This window comes from Centroberyx affinis, unplaced genomic scaffold, assembly GCF_046629955.1.
Source record: "Centroberyx affinis isolate AG114_WGS23_722 - 3 ecotype Tasmania unplaced genomic scaffold, CSIRO-AGI_Caff_v1 ptg000915l_1, whole genome shotgun sequence".
In the NCBI taxonomy this organism is placed as follows: Eukaryota; Metazoa; Chordata; class Actinopteri; order Beryciformes; family Berycidae; genus Centroberyx; species Centroberyx affinis.
Window position 1 is genome coordinate 1 of NW_027279498.1, and position 16,697 is coordinate 16,697.

Genomic DNA, 16,697 nt, shown 5'->3' on the forward strand with positions numbered 1-16,697 from the left:
CACATTTTATTTTTCAAAATAAGTGTAAATGTTACAGTTCATCATCTAGGAAACATATTTACAGGGTTTGCAACAGTGAAATAAATAAGCTTGTATAGAATAAAGCAGATAGAAATGGTAAAAGGTTTACAATATCTAAAATGTACAGCAGCTTTGGCTACCAAAGTTCATTTTTCAAAAAAACCCATCTCAAACTATAGTTTAGTATTAATAAATAAAGCTATGTGAAAAAATAAATAAGATACTCTTCTGTCCTACTAATTTGAACTACTTTTTTTTTTTTTTTTTTACACATAGAAGAACAAAGAACTGCGTAAGCTTTTACAGTTGCCTCTTCATTTTAAAGCACATGGTCATGATTCAAACAGACACAAATCTACTGAGTTACTAAAAAAAAAACTTCAATATAAATTGGTCTCCAACCAATTTTGGCATCAGAATGGTCTTTGTATTGAGAAACTGGCAGTGGAATTGAGAAATCTGAGAAATCTTTCCTATGAAACCCCAGTTTGTTTCGTAATGCGTTTCAGATCCTATCTTTCCCTAGGTTGATCAGATTGGTATAAAGCCTAGACTTTGCCGCAACAGCATGTTCACTTGAGTGGTTTAACATCTCCATGTGCTTAATATGCCTATCAAATCCCCGATTAGGGCCTTTATCCCTCCAAGAATCCTGCAGTGGGCTTTCTAAAAAACACTGGCTCCAAAGAAAAGTGCTACGTCTCTTTAACATGCTCTGATGTTGTAATGTGTACCATTATTTACACTTCCTAGCAAGCTCCCCTTGAACTTCATGCCCCCATATCACATAATTTACCAGTATATGAAAAGCTGATGAGAACCATCAATGATAACTGTATGCTGTACAATACATACAATCTGTTCATCTGAATAATGGGTGAATATATTATTATTTTTCTTAGATTTCTTGATATGGGCAAGCATACAAGGCATTAAATGAAAAACAAGATCTCGACAAAGAAAATACATTAAGGCTATGGAATTACGGCTTAAAAAAAGGATGATTACTAACCATTGCTAACATTCTGTGGGAACAATGGCTCCGCACACAGCTGTAAATAAAGTTATGAAGTGAGGCTTGGTATCAAAGACATTCCTCATAGGTCCAGATGAACTGTCTGGCACCATTTTGTCTTTTGTCTCCGCAGGCTATAAAATAACATTCTCACTGGATGAAAATCACTCCACTTCAACTTCAAGTCTGCCATTCTGAGATGATGAAGTATGACCAACAGGCTGATTCCATCAGGAAGAGCCAAGGTCGGATGAGGTGGAGTGGAAGGATGAAGGCGTTTGGCTACTGTATTACAGACAAGTTTACAGAGGCAGAGTACAATTCACATATTTCATCACTTAGAACTGTGGTTTGTTGTTGGAGTTTTGTGAATGGAATGACTCGGGTCATGTGAAGGTAGAAACCAGTCTAGTATTTGGGAAGCGTGTTCTTCCTGGACTTGATGGGGGGAATGTTTAGACTGGCATTTTCAAAATGTTTCAATCTGGCCACCATGGAGACACCCATAATAAAAACGAGAGGTGGCCAAGAATAACACTACAACTAGTACAAATACTGTAGAAATATACAAAAAAAAGCTAAGATGGAAACCACACGTTCTAAAGCAGGGGTTTGGGCCTGTGGGTCTGTAAAGCATGCTGACTTCTTATGATAACTGCTAATTTGGCTGTAATGCCTCCCGTCCAATCCAATATGATCCAACTGGAATATCGGTTCCTTTGGCCTCCCTCCTTAATGATTATATCCATGAAGTACTGCTGCGCTCGGAGGACCAGCAGCTTCTATGCCCCTTTAAGCTACAACCCAAACCCCTGTCCTAAAGCTTTTTATATTCCTCTTAATCAGCTCAAAGTTCCAATTTCTGAGGAGGCAATAATAAGCGATGATATAACAATGTTCACAGTCAAAGGCTGACAGAGTAGCTGCTCTGGCTGCTTCTTTCTCTGTGGTAAAGCAGAGCCCAGAGTGGCTGCGTCCTTTCTCCATCCATCCATCCGCCGCCACCTTCCTCATCTCCCAGCTTCTCGCTCCACCCAGTGGCCGCGGTAAAGGTCCAAACAATAGAATAATATGGACACATGGTAAAAGGAATAGAGGTCACTTGTTTTGTCTCTCGTAGAGGCTCCTCAGTTTTACTGTCACACAGAGAGAAGGATGGGAAAGAGGCGGGGCCCCAAGGTGTGTGTAGCTAGCTACAGTGCATTGTTAAATAAATCACCTCGGATACAGCAGTAAGAGGGAGTGGGAGGTGCTGGGCGGCTCTGGTCCACAGAGTTCGGGGGTCTTTAGCGCGGCGTCCTGTCATTGCCCATGCTCAGCTTGGCCCTGGGGATGGTCATCCGCTCCCCGCAGGGAGAGCTCATTTCCGGAGAGAAGTTGATGATGCCGCAGTCGTTCTTCACGTTCTGAAACTTGTTCTCCTTGGACGGCTCCATGTAGACCACTGAGTTCTTGTTAACGTGCTTCTTCAGAATCACCGTCTAAGGAAGAAAAGGAAAGACAAAATCCCTTGGTTTTAGAATGAAATCCGTTCTTAGCACAGGTCTTGACAGCTAGTGCTGGATGAAAGCTTACTGTTTCATGTTAGCTTGCACTGAGCCTTGTTAGGGCTAATGGAGATGACTGTTGATAATATGTGACGAATTACAATTTTCTGTGCCACTCCAGTCTCATTTCATGGGGGAGTTGTAAAACTATGTGATTTTACGATGGACCTGACAGGTCGGTTTCCAGTTGAAAGTGCTCGGCAAGAATTAAGCGTGGGGAAACCACATTAATCCTAACTTTATGACAGTTTGAGCACGGATTGTAGCAAGAGCTGGAAGATCAAGGAAAACTCCTCCTGACCCATCGGCAGATTAGCAGTGTCCACACGGCAAAGTGATGTGTGTGTGTGTGTGTGTGTGTGAGCCGGTATGATTTAGCTCTGTGGGTCACCAGAGAGGCAAGTCATCTAATCATGGGCTGATTCAGATTATGTACAAATAACTTCTCACCTTCTTGGGGGCACTGTAGCAGGACATCTGCACCCACTTCTTCTTCTTGTTGACGAGTAGCGCAACGATGAGGAAGATGATGATGGCCAGGAGGAGACCTGCCAGTATCCAGGCTGCTGATTGGTAGATGACGGCCATCTCCGTTTGGCTGGGGTAGTTCTCGCCCAAGCCTGGCGCATCTGTAGCAGACAGAAAGCATCAATATCAGGTGTCCCTCCCTAAACACAGACTCCACAAAAAGCTGTTCCCCCATCCAGCATTTCCATTACTGTATCCCCCATCTACCCAGTCTAAATGAAAAGCAGCTTATGTCCTTGCGTTAGTCTTTGGCAGATATCCCAGCCCCAGTACGTAACACACAGAAAAATTAACGCGGGGAGTCCCAAGGCTGGTCTTGTTTAGGCCACGTCCATTTATCATCATCATTTTGGTTCAGCATGTGTCAGTATACATTTCACTCATTTATGGAGCTGTCCCTGCAGCCCCCCACCAGTATAAACATTCAGAGGGGCTGGCGGGGATAGTGGGGACAGTGATGCCAAATAACGCGGTCGGGGCTATTACGACACAATGTAATGAAGGGAGTGAGGAGGGAAGGGATGAAAAATGTGAGTGTTTGGGGTCATGTGCGTGTGTGGGTAGATGAGGATTGAATAAGCAAGTAGGGAGGGATGGTGGTCACCTGTAGCAGGGACGACGGGCGGCACAGTGACAGTAGTGATCCACACTACACTCTCCACTGTGGTAGTGGCGCTGGTCTTGGGAGCTTTGGTGGATACCATCATTGGCACTGACGTCGTCGTCATTTCTGCTCAACACACACAAATATCACACTCATTACTCATATGAATTATGTAATGCAAACCACCACAGACGTAAACAATTACAACAGTGAGTTACTGTATAGACTCTCCAGGGCCTCCGTTGATAAGGTTGTGTTTATAGGAACTGTCCTCTTAACTTCCACTGTACCCCTTTGTATAGGCATTACGTAAAAGCTCTGTTTTCCACTGGGCAAATAACCAAAACAAAGGCCTGGTGAAACGGCTACAAATCAGGGTGAACAATGGCGGCCTATGCTGAGGTTTTCCTCTATAGGAAAAGCTGACATGGAGCTTTGCCTTCCTGTGCCGCCACAGAGAGAGAGTGTCGCGGGGCGATTCAGCCGGAGACAGGAAACACGTGTGAATGTGCGGATGCTCGAGGAATGTTTTCACTCTGAGCGGACTGTGTGTATGTCACATGGAATGTTGCTGCGAATGATCGTGTTTGCCCATGTAGCGCCAGAGTGGCTAGGTCTAATGAATACACAAACACACACACACATACGCACGCACACACATTCAGTCTGGAAACCAACATATCCTCAGTTGCTCCCCCTTTTTGACATGTAGCATTTTGAATTATAATTTTCCCATCAACAAGCTGTGCCTTGTTCCAGTGGTACCACTAGTTTTATGTAATAATAAAAGGGAATGGCAGCTTTGGACAACTTTCACAGTTTTTCTCATTAGCATACGCAGGTGTTATATAAAACCGCACAGCTAGAATAAAATAACTTAATGCATATTTTAGTATGAATAGATTGCTAAAATATCACGAATAAATAGACAGAGCTAACTCGCGTGGCAAATGGCATTTTGGCAAAGATGCTTGTGAAGGCAGCGTTCCTCTTATCAAGACACACCAAACCGGACTGAATTAATTTACCTAGACACACAGACACACGTACTCACCGAGACAGTGTGGGCAGCACTGGCCCTTGCGTAGGACGGGCACCCGACAGTTGGCAGCCGGGCAGCGCTGGGAGAAACACTGAATGGTGCCGTTGTTGCAGGTGCAGCTGGTGCAGGCGTTGGCCTTCCAGGAGTCTCCAGCCAGCAGCACGTCTCCATCGCTGGTTATACAGTACTCCTGCTGGCTGTTGTTCACTGGCAGCAAGGGGCTCAGCTTGTCCTCTGTGGTTGTAGACAGGTACACATGGGGTTAATGATATTAAAACTACTTTAAGGTCAGGTTAGAGGGCTGTGTGGTAGGTCATATTCCAGGCTTTTTCCTCACTTAATGGGACTTGGCAATGGAAGGCTAGATCCAAAGCTCAAAGCTCTCACAACTCGTAGAGCTTCCCCATTTCTAAAGGCAAAACCCTGATTGTGTCTGAGTTGCATCGAAGGTTAACAGCAAAGAGAGGCCCCTTCCTCATGGCTCCTTTGCTTCTTCTCACAGTATAACATCTTAATCCATATAAGTTATTGGGCCTTTAGGGTTGCATTCAAGACAAGATGCGTTACTGTATGTTAAACACAAACAGAAGTCCCAATGACTGAGGAACATATGGCGGATGTCGGTTCAGTCTCAGGCCTTATCTCTCTCTCTCATCAGACCCCTGGAGGCCTAAAGATCAATGGCCTTCCCATGACCACAGCCTTAGTTAGAGTGTACACACTGCACTACACTACTGTACACATACATCATAGGGCCTGTCACTGAGATGTGTGTTATTCCCACATTCCTGGTGACCAGGCCCATACATATATCAAAGGCTGGCCTCTGACAATCTGCTTTTGTGGGGGGAGATGCAGTGATAAGGCGGGCAGACATTCTCAAGGAGCAGCTCTCAGGCGCAGTCATGCATTTCTGATTTGTGGGCCTCATGCTTGGGAGTGCTTGGGATATGTTGTTTGCAAGTGTGTGTGCAAGAGTGAGTGAGTGTTTGGGTGCAATTGTAAATAAAATATGTGTGTGGTGTTGCGTTGGTCTATACATCAGTGTCAGAATATATTCCTATGGCCAGAAGAACAGCGTGGATTCAGTGAGACTCCATTAGAGTTAGACTCTTGCCCTCCCAGCAGTAAGAGAGTTAGCAGGGACTCTGGTGTGGACCGCTGGGTGAGAGCAGTCCACATGTGCTGTTGCCTGGAGGATCCCCATGTAAACCAACCGGTCTCGGCTGGTTTCTTTATGAGCCTGTGCGCCCGACATAAAACTGTCCAACACAGTGCAACATGCAAAGACCATCCGCACCACATGCTGATAACACATCCAAAACAGCTTTATACCCCTCTACCCCGGCTACTGCCAGCCCAGCCTCTGGCCGCCCCTCCTGGACTTATTTTGGGACGAAAATGTTTTGATATTACTCCAGTCAAAGCTAATAGGAAAAAGAGAAATGCCTTTCCTGTATCTTTTTCAATACTGAAAGGGGGGGTTTACCTGGGCAGACGTGGCAACAGGTGTCCTTGTTCCTGGTTGGTGTCTGGCAGAGGGCTGGGGGACACACTTCAGTGTCGCACAGGACACGTCCCTTCCTGCAGGTGCAGCGCGTGCACTCGTCCAGGTTCCAGGTCTCCCCCTCCACGTAGAGTTCCCCCCCAGGTGCTCGGCACACCACCATGTCCATCCCCTCTGGCTGGCCACTACCCGACTCATCTACAGTAGAATAAAACGAAATAGAAGAGAATAGAAGGGTCATCCGTCTATTCTGCTATTAAATTCACATTGTGGTCTGCTTTCAACCACAATAAATACTCATTCAATCCATAATAACCATAATAGTTACAAGGTGCAGTGGGATAGTGGTGAAAAGCAGCCCAGGGAACAATGATCTCGTGAGAGAAAACAGGGACCTAGGTTACTGGTGTAAGGATGCATGAGAGACCTCTATCCATTAAAAAGAAGCCTTGGGCAGTCTAGGGTGGTGTCCAAGCTGTGTTTTGACACTAACTCAGTTGAAAACATTGTTCTGTCCAACAGAGTAGCAGACATCTGCAAAGAGTTAGCCTGTTGTCCCCTGACTGCAAACTCTGTGTAGCTTCTGAAAGTTGTAGACATTCTTTCACTCCTAAATATTTGAACAGCCAACTGAGTCACTCCTCCATAAATATCCCGCATGAGTCGGAGGGGTGTGGATGAAAAGGTGTGGGTGTGGATCAGTTTGCGTTCCATTTTTAGAGAAACAGACAGAGAGTGTGTGTTTTGAGTTTAAGTGGCCAGCGGGTCTAAGGCCTCAAGACTAGCTAATGGACCAAAGCCCTTGTGTGAATGAGCTGTTATGGGACTGTGTACTGTGTATTGCCAGATGTGTGTGTGTGTGTGTGTGTGTGTGTGTGTGTGTGTGTGTGTGTGTGTGTGTGTGTGTGTGTGTGTGCGTGCGTGCGTGCAAGTATATGACGAACAGCTACACTGTAACAAACCTCCATGTTAACAAGTCATTTAATCTTGGAGTGTGTCTTAAAACCTTATTTGTGAGGTGAGATAATTTCACTTGTTTCCAATACAAATCAGCTTGTATTAAGAATCGACTTCAATTAAGTGACATTTATCAGATGACATATCTTGATACTTGTGGAGTTTCATTCAGTGTATTGTCAAAAAATTCTCGATAGGTGAAACTGCATTGGAAACAAATGAAATTGTCCCACACTGATTTTTTCATTTATTTGAATAAAAACAAGATTTTAAGACTGAATATGAGATAAAATAAGTTGAAGTGGACGTACCCTCACACGTAGGGCAGCACTGGTCAACCCTGACAACTGGGTGAGAACAGCTGGGCACGGGGCAGGATATGAGCACACACATCTCCCGTCCCGAGTGGCAGTAGCAGTCCCGACAGCCGTCATGCCAGCTCTCGCCCTCCTCGTAACGGAAGCCGTTGGAGGTGAGGCAGTAGCTGGGCATTGGAGCCAAGGCAGTGGTGCTGGGGACATGGTCGCTCTCTAGAAACACAAACATGACGGGCGCACACGTTACTAGGGCGGTTACGGACTTGTGAGATTACCTGTGTGAAAACGCAAAAAGCAACGTTTTGTGGCGAGGCAACTCAGGAACCCTGTAAATTCAACATGGAAATTTCATTAAGAGCATTTATGATTTACAGTAAAATGGGTCTGTGTTATTGTCTTGGGTCCAATTTCATGCTAAGTAGTTATGGTTCCATACAGTGGAACGTTCACCAGATCTTCCCTTTACAGCACCTTTATTCCCCAATAATCAATTTATAGCCCAGCCACAAACAAATAAACCTAAATAATTTCCCTCTGATTTTCGTCACCTGACCCAAAAACCCATAGGTCCTGTGTTTTTTTGCTGAGGGACACGTAGAGCTTATAAAGGGCCCAAGCTGCCTGTTAAATTCAGCATGGCTCTTAAAGCTTGGAGGGATGCACAATGATTTGGAACAAAGCGGAGCATGCCAATGAATTGCTCCATGTTCCACGGTCCAGGCAGATGTTTATATGTCTCTTCTCTTTCATTTCAATTTTAAAATACACACGAAAAAAGGCATGCTTCCAGAAAAAAAAAAGAAGTTTCCTACCCATAAATACTTTAACAGTCCACAGGGAAACCGATCCAAGAGTTTCAAAATCAGGTAAACACAGGCTCTTTGGAGTAGGTATTAGTCTGTGTGTGTGTGTGTGTGTGTGTGTGGGTGTGTGTGTGTCTGTCCCCATCTGCTTGTGGAGGTGAGGAGCCAGTTGCACCGAGCACCTCACCATGCAAGAAAACCAAAAGTATATTTCAGGCTGAAATATTTATAATACAGCCAAAACAGCAAAATAAACACATCGTATAAAATGTGGCAGAGCGTAAATATGCCGTCTGCATGCTTGCTTTAAACTTCGGGGGTTAGGGAATCTAATTAGAGTTGTGCACACAGACCCGGGATGGAGCTAAATAAAAAAACAAGAATCAAAACAAGCACACATAAAAGTCTCCACAGCAGAGCAGCAAAAGGTCACAGGAAATCAAATCTGCAGCTAAGTGGCAGAAAGTCAGCACCACTAACACATTACAGGCATTTATCTCCTATCCTCTACCCTTTACACTGCTCACACTGAAGCACCACAGGTCTGTAACAGGAGGATTAATAATGCTGAGTGGGTCGACTTCTCACCTTTACACATGCAGATGGAGCAGCCCTTCCTGTTCTGGCGGTAGCCGTCGCTGCAGTGCTTGTCACAGGTGAAGGGGGGACACTTGACGCAGCGGCACATCTCACAGCCGTGCTTGTTCCTCCTGTGGGCCACAAAATATACACATGGTGAAGCACACGTATATAAACGTATCACCTGGAATTACCTGACTAGTCCTTCGCAGCTCAAACAGCGCATGAAGCATTTTAGATTTGTACACTGGGGATATCTCCGAGAGGCAGAGAGCAACATGGCGTTGTGGTACAGTGAAAGCCAGATGGTCAAGCCTGGTATAATCAACATCTGGACCTGCTTTCCCCTCACTATATTAGCTGCCTTTGAAGAGGGCCAGATAAAAGGCCAACACGTGAGATCCCTGTGGTGTGCACATCATACCAGCCCGAAGACTCTGGAGGGAGCAATCTAAAGCCAATTCAGATGCTTTCAATTCACCCTATTCCCCATCCTTATTGCTCTGAAAGCCTTTGGCTGACATGAGAGCAGGGGCCAGATAAGCCTGAATGTAGGCAAGTTGATTGGGGAGTACAGAGACAGAGAGAGAGAGAGAGAGACAGAGACAGGGAGAGAGCGAGAGAGACAGAGAGAGAGAGACAGAGACAAGCCCTTCTGCTGATTAAGAATGAGCTCATGGTTGATTTGTAAATAAAGTGACATTTGACCACAACATCTGCTACAAGGGTGAGGAGGGTTTGTTCAAATAGGGAGCAGACAAAGGGTTGAGGGCATCAATTGCCTAAGCAGTGACTAGAAACGAAACTTGAGTCCATGTGTGAGGGCAACTCAAAGTTAAAGGGATACACACACACACACACACGCACAGGAAAAAAAGCAGGATGAATTGATTGCAGGAGCTAGAAATAGACCCTGGCACCCAGTTGGATGTGCCTAATAAAACATGGATGAGCAGCAGGTTGATAAATTGTGCTAATCCAGATGAAGGAATGTCCTGTATCTATACTGCATAACCTTCTCTCTCTTCTCTCTCTCTCCCTGTGACATTCAGCCTCTCTCTCCCTGCAGGTAAATGATGATACCTATTTTATTAAACAGTGGTCTAGTTAGGCTGGAGTAATTACCTTATTAATCTCTGTCTGCCGAAGCTGCATAAAAAAGAGGCCCTCAAGCCCATGCATGGTGCTATGTCCCACAAAGAGGAGAGAGCATGTCAGGCCCGGTAAACAGTCCAGGACCTTATCTTTGCTGAAACAGCAATAACAGCTATTGAGAGAGCATTGCGAGGGTGCAGGGGTTGGCCAGCACCTCACTGTACAAATACAGAGACAGAGAGGGCTGCGACCTTAGAGCATGGCTTTGTTTAAAGGTGCCGTGTGGAATGCCAAGAAGCGCTCTGGGCTCCGGGGGGATAAGGGGGCCCGGCTCAGCACTGGGGGCCCGGCCCTGGGACCGCTGGCTCGGCACTAATTCAAGTGTGCTGAGATGGGATGGCTGGGAGAATGCCGTGCGGGTCCTGCTTTGTGTCCCACTTCAGGTGCTCAATTGTGCTAAATATCAGTATAATCACACCCTCAGGCACGTGAACTATTCTGACAGATCCCTGCTCACATGTTTGTGGCCCACCTCTCTTCATTTACACTGTTAACACAAGAGAGGAGTGTTCAACACAAGGTCAAGGGTAGTTTACGAGGTTTACATTCATTCTGCTTTGGAGGCCTGCGCCATCAGTTTTGGATATGCACATTACAGTACTCAGCGGATGTCATAAATACATCCAGTGTAAACAGAGAGATCCTTTGTGTGTCCTTTGTTTCTTTGTGGTGCCTGCATGCAGCGGTCCTGTGCAAGAAGATAGATCTGCATTGTATGGCTGGCTGGCTCTCTGAGGATTTCAGACTTCTGAGGCCAGCCCTAAACAGCTGCTTATGAAGGATGAAGCCGGGACTTCCTGCGCCTCTTTTCCCCGCAGGGTGCCTCTCCTCCTCTCTCCCCTCCTCTGCTCTCCTCTGGCATCCTGTGCAGACATATCAGGCCCATCTTGAGCCGTGGCTCCGGAGAGCATGGTTGAGATACCAGAAGAATCCCGACTGTATACGTTTCATAAAGGATGCTTTTGTCCCGATGTGTTTTTGATCGTTGTTTTGAGACGGAAAGATGATTTATGAAATGAGAGAGTGGTGCCGGGGGAGCGAGCGTCCCGGTGCAGAGCACTTCCAGATGTTTGATTGAGTTACAAGGGATTAGGATGAGAGGAGGTGCAGGGGGCCGAGAGGCTGGACCGCACAGCGAATTGCTCACACACACACACACACACACACACACACGCACATACACAGATTAGGGGCCTTGATTGGCCACCAAGGCAGGCCCTTTGATCTACACTGCCAAGCCACTGTTGCAATGGCCTGGTCTATTTCCTCTTGATCAGGACCTAACAGGCACCTCCCTCTGTGCATCACCTGATAACATTAGTATTTAGCTCCTCTACCTCATATAGTTAATCTGTTCGCCATAATCATCTATATACATACATAGTCAATTTGTTTTTCCCTTCTTATGAGTAAGAGCAAAGTGTTTGGTTTCCCCATACATCAGTAAGATACGTCATTGACAGCCACACAGGCCTTTGATCAGGCTGAAAACACGGATGACTGATGAGTGGTGCTGGACTGGGGGGGGTGAGAAACCCATTAGGTCACTGGGTGCACTTACACGTATCCATAGGGGCAGGTCTTAGTACAGGTCAGAGGTCGGCACTTGGGCATGGGGATGCTGCACTCGCACACCTCGCAGCCAAAATCGTCCTTCTCATATCCCATCGGGCATTGCAGGGAGCAGTATTTTCCCAGGTCGGGGCAGGAGTCGTCTGAAAGAGTTGAGCGAGAGGTCATATGAACATGGGCACAGCCATCCATCAAAGGCATGAGTCGCCAAGGGGCTGCTCATAGGAACATTCCTATGACAAGAAAAGCTTGCAAAGACTGTAGCCATGGACACAAATGAGCTGTGATGTATATGAATGATGTATATGACGCTGATGTCAGAAGCAAGTAGCCACAATCTCCCAATTCCTTCCTCATCAGTAAGCAAATAGGCAAATACAATATCGTGTGACCACCACCGTAATGCAAAACTGCAAGAAACAGCATGCCAAAAGAAATCCATCATGTCAAGAATGTTACAACACGTGCTTCTGCAAATTAGTCCCTGAAATGTTAACCCTTGGGGTCCTACATAAGGTGAGGGAAGTCTACTCACTGTTGAGACAGTGGCAGAGCAGACATCCGTTCTTGTCTTGTTGGAAGCCGTAGGGACAGTCGCTCCCTGACAGGGAGCAGTTCTCCAGGCGAGGACACAGCATGGGACTCACCGTCTCATAAGAAGGTTCTGGAGGGCGACAGGGAAGACGAAGAAGAAGAGGGTCAGGACTTTGCAAGACAGCAACAGCATTCAAAGTGTATTTAGGTCAAATAGTGATTATTCTCTAACACAGACATTTGATGGTATCATGAAAATGATTATGAAGAATGATTTTTGTGTGTCCTGAGATCTCCTAAGATGTAATACCTCATCTATGCTGGCCGTGCCAACTGTAATGGTTACCTTTTCACACTGCTCTTATTTGGGAGTAAACGGTGATTACAGATAAATGTAGGGCAATTACACCAGGGTGGGTCTCACTGTTAGAGGGATTATACCTCACTGTCTTATTGTCTCGCATTGTCTCCCGTTAATGAGTTGGATCTGTGTAAAGAGCATGCTTTGGCTCTGGGACTAACAGTGAAGATAACAGGGTGTCCCCTTGACTGATGTCAGACTTTGGCACTGGCCAGACACTCTTGAAACTGGGCCAACTGTAATGTGGAGCAACATGGTTTGGGATAGTTTGGAACAACACACATATGTGCCTCTCCTTCCTACACACACACACACACACACACATACGCACAGACCCACACGGACCGCAGCAATTCCCGTCAAACTCCTGCCACGTTCGGTGGGAGGAGCAGCCCAACGAGCTGTAACTAATTAAGCTCACAAAAAAGGGATCCACTCCAATTAAGCAGCCTCCTGCGCTAAAAGCGCGCCGCAGCCTCACACACACAGGTGGGTCTCATTTTGGCGGGCGAGGGTAATAAAGGAACACAAAGAACCCTGCAGCTTGAAGAATGCTCTGTGGCCTCCCCTTTAATGAGCCCATGCCGACACAGCCTCTGTAGCAAAGCTGCAGGGCCACAGGAGCCTCCTACATGTGGCATGTTGGTTGATGTACAGCTCAATAGAAAAGGACAAGTGCATACTGTGGTTTTGTATAAAATATTAAGTGAAGTCTTGGTGTTTAGACCGATACAATTCCTGGAAGAGATGGAGAATGAGAGACAGGCAATGTACATGGTCTGTCTTTCTCTCTCGCTCTTTCTCTCCATACCTTCACAGAAGGGACAGCACTCTCCGGGGATCTTGACAGGGTTCTGGCAGCTCTGCTTGCAGGCCATGGCCGTGCAGTGGGGCTCTCCATCCACACACTGGCAGAAGGTACAGTCGTCCTCCTTCCACTGCTCCTCGTGGCCTCGCAGCTTGTTGTTCACCCAGCAACTGGCCTTAGTGCTGTCCATCGACAATAACTCCACATCTGACAGGAGGGAGACAGACATACAACTGGGTGGGTTAAGGAGAGGAGAGGAGAGGAGAGGAGAGGAGAGGCATCGTGGGAAATGATCTTAATAATCCTTGATCAATTAAATCATGCAGTGATATTACAATGTTCAGACAAAGGCCAACTGTTCCCTCCAAATGCTGCGATTTACCAAGGAAAACTTAATCCAAACTGAATCTTTGCACAGTCAGGTGTATAGTTTGGTTCGGCTACCACGAATGGAATGTTAGCACGGAGCTACAGTCCAATGTATCTTATCCTACACGCTCGCTGTAATTTAGTTAAGAGGAGACAGAGCGAGAGCAGAGCTGGAGGAAGCACGATACGCCAGGAGGGAGCTAGCAAGATAGGGAAACTGGCCTGTCACCAAGAGCTATGGAGAGAACACTGCTGAATTTAGATGGCTAATCTACATTTACAAGCAGGGAGAGGCCTCTGGTTCTGCAACAACGTACGCAGGGATTTTAGGTGCAAGGAGACGGACAAGTTTTGGGATATCACTGTGTCATTTTGGAGAGAGATTTGATCATTGGAACCACAGCAAGGGCAATGACATTTCTAATTTCCAGTCGCTACAGTGTCCAGTCATCTCCGGGAAGAGAGTTTGAACTCATTCAAGTTCATGTCACGCAGATACCATTTCAGCTGTGACCCCTAACGTCGAAGGCCGGGTCAGAGTTTGATACTATAAATCTCACTCCAAAGCAAAGAAACCCCATTGAAGAACATTACATGCATATCCCGAGGTTTGTAGCCATTTGTTTGAAGTCTTGAGTAGGAAACATAATGGTTGGGACAGTTTAAGAGCCATTCTGCTCGGTTTGAGGTGATGTATGATGACTGCGCCCCATTCTGGGAACCTGTTTTCATGTCTTTAACATTTACAATAAACAATTTTAAGTGTTTTTGTTACACCGTTTATTGGTACCAGAGGCCGGGGTCTGCAGATGAGGCAATACAATGAGGGGGAGCTAGAAGGTGGTCTGAGTGCGTGTGTGTGAAACAAAGATGTGTACATATTGCAATGTGTTTATGTGTTTGTTGAAGCTGTTTGAATATGTGTCAGACAGTAAAAGGGGGATGTGTATTAATTTCCCCAAGCACATAGGAGTCCTATTTAGCCTATCTGATCCCAGTCAAGTTTTGGCTGCTGAAATTCTGTCCATCTGGCTGTGATTACCCGTACAGGATCTGCGTTTCTCTCTCCCATTCTCTCTCACTCTGTACACCTCTCGCACTAACAGCAAGCCTAACTAATAACCCATCGTGACCCATTTCAGTGTAACAAAAAAAAAAATGAATTCACTTGAACCTAGCCCCGGCCTGACATGATACACAGATGACTATCAGGTTGCTCTAGCTGAGTTTCTTCTTAATTAAGTACAATCACAACCAGGTAGACATTTATAAATCTCCCCCCAGATTAAGAGTATTACCACTGATGTTCTCCTCTGTGAGCCATGCAGTGAAAGCAGCTTTCCATAAGAAAAAGATGAAAGCATTCCGTACCATCTAAATGCCTGCACATTCCAGGTGTACCTCCAACACTGACCTACCGTAATCTCCTTCAGCCTTGCTCTTTCCCTCTCTCCCTCTCTCCTGTTTTCTCATGTGCCCGATCAATTATAGCCACGCAGGCAAGCCAAAGCTGGCTACCACCTCCGCTAGGTTCTGGCAGACTGTAATGTGCTTGCCACATGCGCAGCAAACCCATTTTCTTTAACAATCCCAAGTGCACGTATCAGAGTTCCCCTACCTGCCTTTGAGGGCACGTGTTTTTGTGAGGGGGTCATGCACAAGCGGGTTCCCCCCTGTTAAGCCACAGCCAGATATTACAAAGCCAGGCAGTGCGCTCTGAAAGAGGGTTTTTATGTTCTCAGTTTCCCCAGTGGAAATGAATCCCTGGCTGGCTCTTTAGTGCGTCTCTTGTATGCCAGGTATGTTAACAACTGTGGAAGCTGGATATATGAGGAAGCCATTAAGGTAGGGCCATTGGAGATAAGTGTCAGGGGGAGTGGGGTTTAGTATCACCTCTACCTTTCCTGCATCCACCTTCCATTCTGCCAGCTGGCCACATGAGCCTCCTGATCTATGCCACATCATCAACTGCTTGCACCTCTAAAACACTTCCTTGTAAGTCAATATCTCCAAAATCTGATGTGCTATTACCTTGATTTGACAACTACTCTAAAACAGACTGAGACACTGTAAAACCATATGACCCAGTCAATCAATACAAGGTGTATTCTTTTGCAAAGTGAATAAATAGCATAACATGATGCAATGTGCAAGCATTATAGTAGCGTATGTATCGCTGAGAGATGGTGGTAAATGAGTGTACCTATGCAGACGGGGCAGCACTCGCCCTCGGGGATGTAGAAGTTCTCGCAGTCCAGCTCGGCGCACTCAGCCTTGGAGCAGAAGGAGATCCCTCCGCGGCACTGACACAGCCAGCAGGGGTCCATGCGGTACACCTCCCCCTCGGAAAACTCCTTCCCATTGTGGACGCACTTGGGAGAGACTGGGGGAGAAGGAGAGAGGTGAGTGAGGCGGGAGGAGAGGAAGCGGACAGATGCTGTCAAGCTGAAGCTGAACAGCGCGTGGGGATGATAATGCTTAACACACTCTGCGGCTGATGAATGAGGGCACCGCGCTCTGTCAAGTGTCCATCACATTTGGTAGGGATTAACGCCACAGCGCCAGAGTCTTTCTCATGACCACATGACATGAGCAGGGAAGAAAATGCAGTTTTCATCCAAAATCTTCAACCTGGGTCAGCGTGAGACTGGCGTTACTGTATACAATCCATTACGAATTCCTAAACAGCCATTCGTTATCTGTTATCGATTGAATCATTGTTTATCTGAATCAAATGGTGCTGAGCTAGACACTTAGCGATGAGGTTAAGCCTTTGGGGGAATGGCATTCATCAGACAATGAAGCCAAGTCCCTGCGGAGGAATTTCACAGGGATCTATCAAGTCTTGAAAAGGCAGTGGGCTCTTGCAGCGCTGAGTAAAGGAAAACAGCAGTGGGTCCCCGGCTGTGGCAGAATCTGGGCTCAGCGTGCTGGTGACAGGGTGGAGTGGATCACTGCTCTGGGCTGGGTTTCCCAAA

The 16,697-nt window shown here is 46.3% G+C and overlaps 1 protein-coding gene across 1 annotated transcript in view; it reads right to left on the minus strand.

The window, feature by feature from the left end:
- Nucleotides 1-66: 66 nt before the first annotated feature.
- crim1 (cysteine rich transmembrane BMP regulator 1 (chordin-like)) overlaps nucleotides 67-16,697 on the minus strand; it is a 34,182-nt gene continuing 17,551 nt past the window's right edge. The window contains exons 5-15 of the mRNA XM_071521698.1: nucleotides 15,923-16,102; nucleotides 13,354-13,557; nucleotides 12,183-12,311; nucleotides 11,637-11,790; nucleotides 8,930-9,051; nucleotides 7,533-7,751; nucleotides 6,247-6,462; nucleotides 4,770-4,991; nucleotides 3,716-3,841; nucleotides 3,034-3,212; nucleotides 67-2,517 (exon numbers count right to left, since the gene is read on the minus strand). Of these exons, the coding sequence (XP_071377799.1) occupies nucleotides 2,323-2,517; nucleotides 3,034-3,212; nucleotides 3,716-3,841; nucleotides 4,770-4,991; nucleotides 6,247-6,462; nucleotides 7,533-7,751; nucleotides 8,930-9,051; nucleotides 11,637-11,790; nucleotides 12,183-12,311; nucleotides 13,354-13,557; nucleotides 15,923-16,102 (1,946 nt within the window). The 3' untranslated portion in view covers nucleotides 67-2,322. The remainder of the gene's footprint in view (nucleotides 2,518-3,033; nucleotides 3,213-3,715; nucleotides 3,842-4,769; nucleotides 4,992-6,246; nucleotides 6,463-7,532; nucleotides 7,752-8,929; nucleotides 9,052-11,636; nucleotides 11,791-12,182; nucleotides 12,312-13,353; nucleotides 13,558-15,922; nucleotides 16,103-16,697) is intronic.